General features: G+C 38.5%; 1 protein-coding gene across 1 annotated transcript; it reads right to left on the reverse strand.

The window, feature by feature from the left end:
* Nucleotides 1-5,088: 5,088 nt before the first annotated feature.
* Nucleotides 5,089-6,625, reverse strand: LOC134216628 (zinc carboxypeptidase A 1-like). Its single transcript, XM_062695487.1, has one exon. The coding sequence runs from the start codon at nt 6,604-6,606 to the stop codon at nt 5,338-5,340; it is 1,269 nt and encodes a 422-aa protein (XP_062551471.1). The 5' UTR covers nt 6,607-6,625; the 3' UTR covers nt 5,089-5,337.
* Between the last annotated feature and the right edge of the window lie 891 nt (nt 6,626-7,516).

Raw genomic sequence — 7,516 nt, forward strand, 5'->3', positions numbered from 1 at the left:
CAGCAGTTATTTCTCCAAAAATTCCTCTGCCAGAATTTCTTCAGGATATCCTCTCAGGAATTTCTCCGAGAATTTCTATTTTTCCTATAGCATTAAAGCCACTCTTTTGGTCCGTAACGTAACTTCTCATTTGTCTTATTTGAACAAATATTACGAATGATAATCACTTGAAAATTTTGTCTGTAAGTTTTTGCAATGTAGGTACTTTAAGTCAAATCCTGAAAGGGTGCTGTGAACCCTAAAGACGAGTTTGTGCGAAATCCGTCTCCATTTGAATTTTCTTTAATCTCCGTTGTTCTATAATAATGCCAGACATCAACAAATTTTGAATCGCAAATTTGTATTGATAACACTTACAACCTTGTCGGAGTGAAATTGTGGAAGAAATTACGCCGTTCGATAATGTGTCATTAAACGCGGCTCGAATTGAAACTGGTATTGAAATTTAGGGTATCTTTAAGAAAACTTTTTCCTATCTCATCCTTTGTCTATTTATGGCCAACCTATCACGTAGAAAGTAACCCATCACCTAGTTTTAGATGATGAAACTGACCTCTGAGTTTGCCTGATAAGTAAATCCAGCTTTCTTGTCCGGATTCAACCAGTTTGAGAGAATTGCTTGTAGTGATTATAGCAAACAAACGTCACCCTCATACTGCTACCACCATCATAACAAACTCCCCCTCCGCTAAGCGCTGGCCCGAACCTAAAAGAAAATCCCTTCTCGTTGGATGGAGGGAGCCAACCGCTTGCAATCAAAATCAGTTCAATGGCTCGTGAAACAGACATGGCACTATACTGCCTGCCACTTTATCAGTGATGTAAAGACAGCATCCAGTGAACAGTAATTGATCAGTTGGACAAGACCGAAGCCTCAGCTGATCCAAGATTTAACCGGTTGTTCGACTTTCAAGCCATCGTGAACGGTAGCTTAATGGTCATTATTTGAATAACAGCCACCCTTCATCGATGCAAACTATCCGGCTTTGGACAGATTCTTGGCGCTAGCGAAATGTGATCTATTTACAGCTTATTAATTTACATGACCTAGTGAATCCGATCCGGGGATATTTGTTGTGACATTTGATGGGTGCTTTTCTCAGGAAGTGCAAAGTCATATTTTAGTGTTTATTACGTTCTTATTTGCATGAGCTGATTATGTCTTCTGGTGATTAATTTGCAGTCACTGATGCAGATACTGATGCAATCAATCTGACAAGCAGCCGGTTCAAAACAGTCACAACTCAAAACAATTTGAGTTAGTGGAAATATTCTAACATATTTAATATAGGTATTCGGAATGTTTTAAAATAGGGGTAACGGCTCAAACCTTGGCTCATTATGCTACGGTCGAGCACATTTATCGTTATAAATCTTCATATATTGCATTTCCAACCAGAATTATTCCACCAGCCGGTTTGCTTACATTTGGTTTTGACGCCAAATAGCAAAAAACGACGATGAATGTCCGCAATATCTCATTAAGGCTCTATAAACCGTAATCAATTTGATGATGAAGATGATTTTGTTCTCATTCGCACTAATACTAATGCAATTTTAGACAAAATTCAATATTTCACTGCTATTTACCAACTTACCTCTGTCGACGTATATTCATGGTATTTTCATATGAATTTTTCACCCACCTACCTAATTAATTATTAATTATTTAACTGAAAAGCGCTTAAAACTGCTTTTTTCCTAAACAAATTTTCGTATACTAATTGTACACACACCAACTCCGAACGATTGAAACACACGCATACACTTATTTTGAACATGCACTCAGTTTTTCACTTGTTCTTTTCTCGCCGTTTTCTTTATTTTATCACAACTAAACATAATTCACTACCTAACTTTCACTTTTATCTTTGATGTTGAACACCAATTTCTCCACTTCATGTCGAAAAACCAACGAAAACTGCTTTAAAAAATTTGAAGTGAGAGACAAATTTGACGGCCGTATTGTGAATGTTGCAAAATTCGGAACACCCAAATTCACTACCGCATTAGTTGAAATAGTGCGCTCAAAATCTCGGCAAAGCAACTTAGAAATATCGAAACAATACATCGAATATGCTAGTCGACACGCAAACAACTTTATGCATATACAAGAAAAGAATCATCATTTCATCGTTGCCAGATTTGTTTAATCGAATAATTATTGCGGTTTGTCAAATTAATCAAATCAACCAGGAAAAAGAAAAGATTATGCAAGCTTCTGTTGGCAGGGTGGAGAATGGTTGACATTTAATTTAACCGTACCATTCATCCTACCATGCAGTCAAAACAAACAAAACCGCGGCAGCCGCAGCAGCAGCCACGATCAAGCAGACGACAGCGCATACTTTTACTGTGTTCTCCCCACACAATCAATGTTTTCGTATAATAATTTCTCAACATATAATCGGTTTTGGTGGCAAATACACATTTTATTATTCCTTACTCATTTTACAGATTAGAACTAATAAATCAGTATCTGTGGCTAGCACTCTTTCAAAGCTGTGTGCCACAGCCTAATTCAACTCGATTCTGTTCTATTTGCACTGCGCACAAGAAAGTGTGGATGGATGGCACGAGACTCACGCAGCAGCAAACAAACAATCTGCGGAAGAAGAATAAAAAAGACATAATTTCGTCTTACATTAATTTGGGAAACTGTCTCAGTGTGCTCGGTGCACGAAATTTTACCGGATAAAATGTAAATATTCGGAGAATCAAAGTGTTTTACTGTACTTTCACCAACACTGTATGTTAAAAGCCCAGTGGTGTATGGAGAATTTTTAAATTTGTTTCCATATAATAAATATTTCATAAATGCTCAAAAGTAAACATTTTGTTGCAGCTGGCAACATTATGCAGCAGCTGACAAGCTTTTACCACCCCATTTCCACCCACCTCAAATTTTCGTCACTTTTTCGTACTAGTTGCCTCACCAATACTAACAAGCAATAACGTCATTAATTTTCAAAACAGAGTTATGGAGCCTTGAGCCTTAAAACCAGCGAAAGTCTCGAGAGGAATGGACAAAACGTCGGCAGCCTTGAACCTATCAGGTGGATACAGTTTCAGCCCACATGGGACGAGGGATGTGTGATTTCGAACATACGAGAGATAAAGACGGGTTGCTGTTTATAGTGCCAGTCATTTTGCTTGCGGTGAATAAAGGCAGCATGCAAACAAATAGAGAAAATCAAATCATCTTATTGAGCGTGAATTCTAATTGGTTGCATGTACAATACTACCACACTGATTGTGAGAGTGCGTTTCAAATTCCCCCAATAGCACGCTTACCAAGGACATGCTAACGAATATACTATTATATGAATCATTTTTTCCCAAATATTTACCGTATTTGCAAGTGAAGAAGTTTAGAAAAATGAAAAATGTATTAAACACTGCAATTGCAAAAAGGCTACATGTTCTAGCCCTCATGTTGTGCCTTCAAACAAATTGCATACGTTAATTATTGGCTGCCGCATAATTTTGAGATTTACTGCTAGTTAAAACCATGGCAGTTGTGTTGCTCTCGCTCTCGCGATACTCTCAAAGAAACTTTTTTCCAAAACGTCAACAATGCTTTAGGTGGGGATGATGCATAACGCACTACTGAAGAAAGCCAATTGTAAAACTTATTCAAGGCAATTCCTTGCTTTGTACTGTGCATAAACAGTTATAACTGTGCCACTGATAACCAACTACCTGATATTATTACACAATTATTCATAAATACAATTATTGGATGCTTGTTTTTAACTCTGCCTGCATTGAAGTTTCATGATTGGTACGTGCGTTTGATTCCACTCCTCTCTATATCGATCAGCTGTTGTGAATCCTCTCAAAACTCTCACGTGTTTCAACTTCCCGAGTTGAAAGAATACTTTTTCGGTATCATTTTACAGATCGATATACTTTTTGCAAGTAATAATAAATCTTAATTATGATGAAGGTATTTGTCAAGTAATTTGACAATAACTTGAAATTATGCACATGAAATGACGTTGAAAGTTTATTTAATGAAACATACAATCCATTGTATCTTTCCATTATCAAATGAGAAAATGTTTGTAGGATTCGTGCGAAAGATGATAAAACTAAATATTCTTACACTAGTTGAATCATTTATTTGCAAAATTATGAAGAAAATGGTGTATCGAACCACGAAAGGTTGATGCTTGAATCGCTTTTGCTTGAATCGTGTTTGGAAGCCGTAAAGTAGGCAATTATTTTTGGTATGTTCTTCGAATGAAAGCGATTATATCAAGGATTATATCGTGATTCGAGAAAAGCATCATGGGGGCCCTTTTACAAACTACATGACGTTTTAGGTTGTGGGAAGGTACTTGTCTGAGCGTTAAGGACTTTATAAATTTGAGAACCCTACCATACATGAAGCATTACTAGAGGCTTGATGTGGGTTGAGTTTAGCGTTATGTAATTTGCGAATGAAACTTGACCGCTGAGTGGTTTAACCTGTTTTTACAAAAAATCTTAGCAACCTAATCGCAAGTATCGGATATTCTATCTGCAGCTTTCGGTTATTTTCTCCAGTACGGGTTATTGGTGAGAATGTTTTGATTTTAGAGTTTCACCTATACTAACGTGGTGCTACAAATCGAAAGCGCATGCCACCATTTGGCTACGGGTGCCCCCAGTATTGTCCAAAAAAGTTTTGGTTAATTATGTCGCTTTATTAATGGAAATTGTGAAATAAAAATGATAGCTGACATAATGTGGTTGATATCCATTCATCTGATGTGCGAAAGCAGGTATGTTCATTCAGAAAACTCTTTTATTGGGCAAAAGAAAAACTCTAGCACACCCAGTCTGCATAAGTCAACGAAACATGGCTGCTAAAAAACCGAGTCAAAGTGATTTTTCACGCGAGATAATTGCTTTTAATAGTTTAAGAAGTGTATAAATCTAGAGTTATGAAGCAGATATATGTTTGATACACTTTTCTAAAGAAGCAGTGCTTAATATCTCCCTACAAATCGACGTATTATCGCTGAAATATTGAATTATTTGCGTGATGAGCCAATGTTACATCCAGGGCCAACATTACCGCCGGTTACCCTATGAAATTTGGCGATGAAGTATCATTACGGTCCAGGTCCAAGCTAAAGCGAACAGTCACTCAGGATGGAGAACTTTAACGTTAGATAAGGAAAAGAACTATTCATTGCATTTTTTACTTGTGTGCTGACGCAAACATCACCGACCTGCCTGCGTAAGTGATCATACGTACTAGTGAAATTGTAAGAAAATAGTTTATTCATAATTCTCTTTATTATTAATTGTACTTTTGAACCATAACAGTTTCTTATGTTTTAACTCTTACATCTTAAAATAGTTTCGCTTTTCGGATTCCTCGAGTAAAGTCACCAGGGAATCAAGAGTCTCTTCACCGGTCGGTATAATCTGCTCTGGGGGGAGCACAAAACCGTTGTATCCACCCATGGGTCGTAATTCATAAGTATAGGACAATCGCACATTCTGAGCTCCGTAGGCCCACTCACTACTGCTTCCGCTGGCCGGGTAGATAGCATCGTAGATGTTCCCATAGCGATATTCGGTTCCATACCGCTTTGCAAGTGACGTGACGGTTGCATTCGCAATGTCATTCAAGTCGTCATGATTCGGTGTATGTTCGCTTGTATGGCCGTAAGGGAACAGAAGAAGTTGCGAATATGAATGGAATGCGATGTAAGCTTGGATTTTTCCATTGAGGGAATTTATGTACTCTGAAAGGCTTTTCGTTTCGATTTCCGAGAACGGTTTTGGTCCTGCATACGATTCGGCATAACAACGCTTGCTCGCTCCTGCTACTGCCCAATAGAAGTCCCAATTTCGATTTGGATCCGCTCCAAAACATCCGGCAGGATAACGAGTTCTAGTTTTTCGCCAGTACCGATTTCTCCGGTGAGTGTAAACATAGCCGTCGGGGTTCACACTGGGGAAAATATACCAATCATAACTTTCCGCTATTTTTCTTACACTGCTGTCCTGGCTGGTGAGTAACTCGTTCAAAATGTAAGTGACCGTTGCGGGAGAAATCCATTCGCGAGCATGAATGCCTCCCTCAATGAAAATTCCAGGATTTCCGGGTTTGTATGACAATTTCACTCCTTTTATCGATCGATTTTCATACGATCGCCCTCCTTCAACTAATTCCACTTCCTTATATTCCGCAGCTAACTTATCCAACCACGCGTGGATTTCCCCCAGATCGTGATACTCCGTCCAATCGAACACACCCTTCAACCGCTTCGATTGCATCCGATTTCGTTCGTCGTCAATGGATTGTTGCACGTTCGAATTGATGACCCACCCACAAATTTTCTCGTTTTCCAAGGTCTCAGCAAAATCAGCCAACTTATGGGGCGGCACAATGACGGTAAATTTATCGCCAGCCTTGTGGCCACTCTCCAGGAATATGTAGGCATCACTGTTCATTTGGATTTCATTTAACGTTTCCAGTTGCTGTTTGGTCCTAGCGGTCACTTGATACACTTTATAGTTATCATATCGGGCCACTTCTTCACCGAGCACTAGTTGCAGAGCCAATAATATCACCAATGGCCCTGTTTTCTTGAGGAGATCCATTCTGGAGAGCCGTTCCCTCCGAACTAAGTTTTGGCCAGCATATGGGACGCATTTTATATGAATATTACTTCTTGCTGGTCCCGGTTGATCACCTGTGAAAGATGGTCACATCTGATGGAAGAAGTCTTTGGTATGTGCGTGCATTGGCTCCCAACAGCAGCAGCGGATCAATATAGAATTGCTAATGAGTCTCGAAGCTGCATAAACAGTTAGCCTATTGGTGAAGTACAACTCGTTCCCTGGGGATATTAATGAATGGGCAGGTTGGGATGGAATATGAATTACCATAGAAGTTTCACTGCCCGAACCGTTTTTTTTTGCAGTACACACGATTTTTATTTATGTTTGGGGAGAGGCGGTTACTGTCATTGACCTTGGCACATTAACGATTCTGATCAGGTATTATGACTTAATTCTTTCCATGTTCAGTGTTAGTTTAAGATTATTTCTATTCATGAAACATACATTTTGCTTATTGTTCAGTGTGATTGAAACCGAATTCAATGTGTTTCTGAAAAAATATTTTGAAAAATGAATTTGATGAATTTGAAAAATATCCAGCTCGCTTTGAAGAAACAGAGCTACATTGACTTAATCATAGTGTCCATAGTGTTCAAAGTTAATGCAAATATGCCTTATCATTCACGTCTGATATCAGAAGTCTTGAGTCCCTGGCTTTCTCAGGGAGATGTGAAAATTCTAATTAGCTCCAACACCCATTAACAAACCAGCTCCCTTGGGAAAAATAGCATATTTCGATTAAATTCAGAAGAGATAAAGACAATATTCTGGAAAAGCAGAAATAACTTTACACCTGGACTCGACAATCTGCACAATATTTTTTAAAGTATTCATCAATCAGGCCAATGCTGGATAAGGCCATTGGTACATCGCGTACCTGAAGGAATAA

The sequence above is a fragment of the Armigeres subalbatus genome, chromosome 2, assembly GCF_024139115.2.
Source record: "Armigeres subalbatus isolate Guangzhou_Male chromosome 2, GZ_Asu_2, whole genome shotgun sequence".
NCBI lineage: Eukaryota > Metazoa > Arthropoda > Insecta > Diptera > Culicidae > Armigeres > Armigeres subalbatus.

Excerpts from the sequence above, each read along its gene's own strand:
- LOC134216628 (XM_062695487.1), bottom strand. The coding sequence starts at position 6,606 with ATGGATCTCCTCAAGAAAACAGGGCCATTGGTGATATTATTGGCTCTG.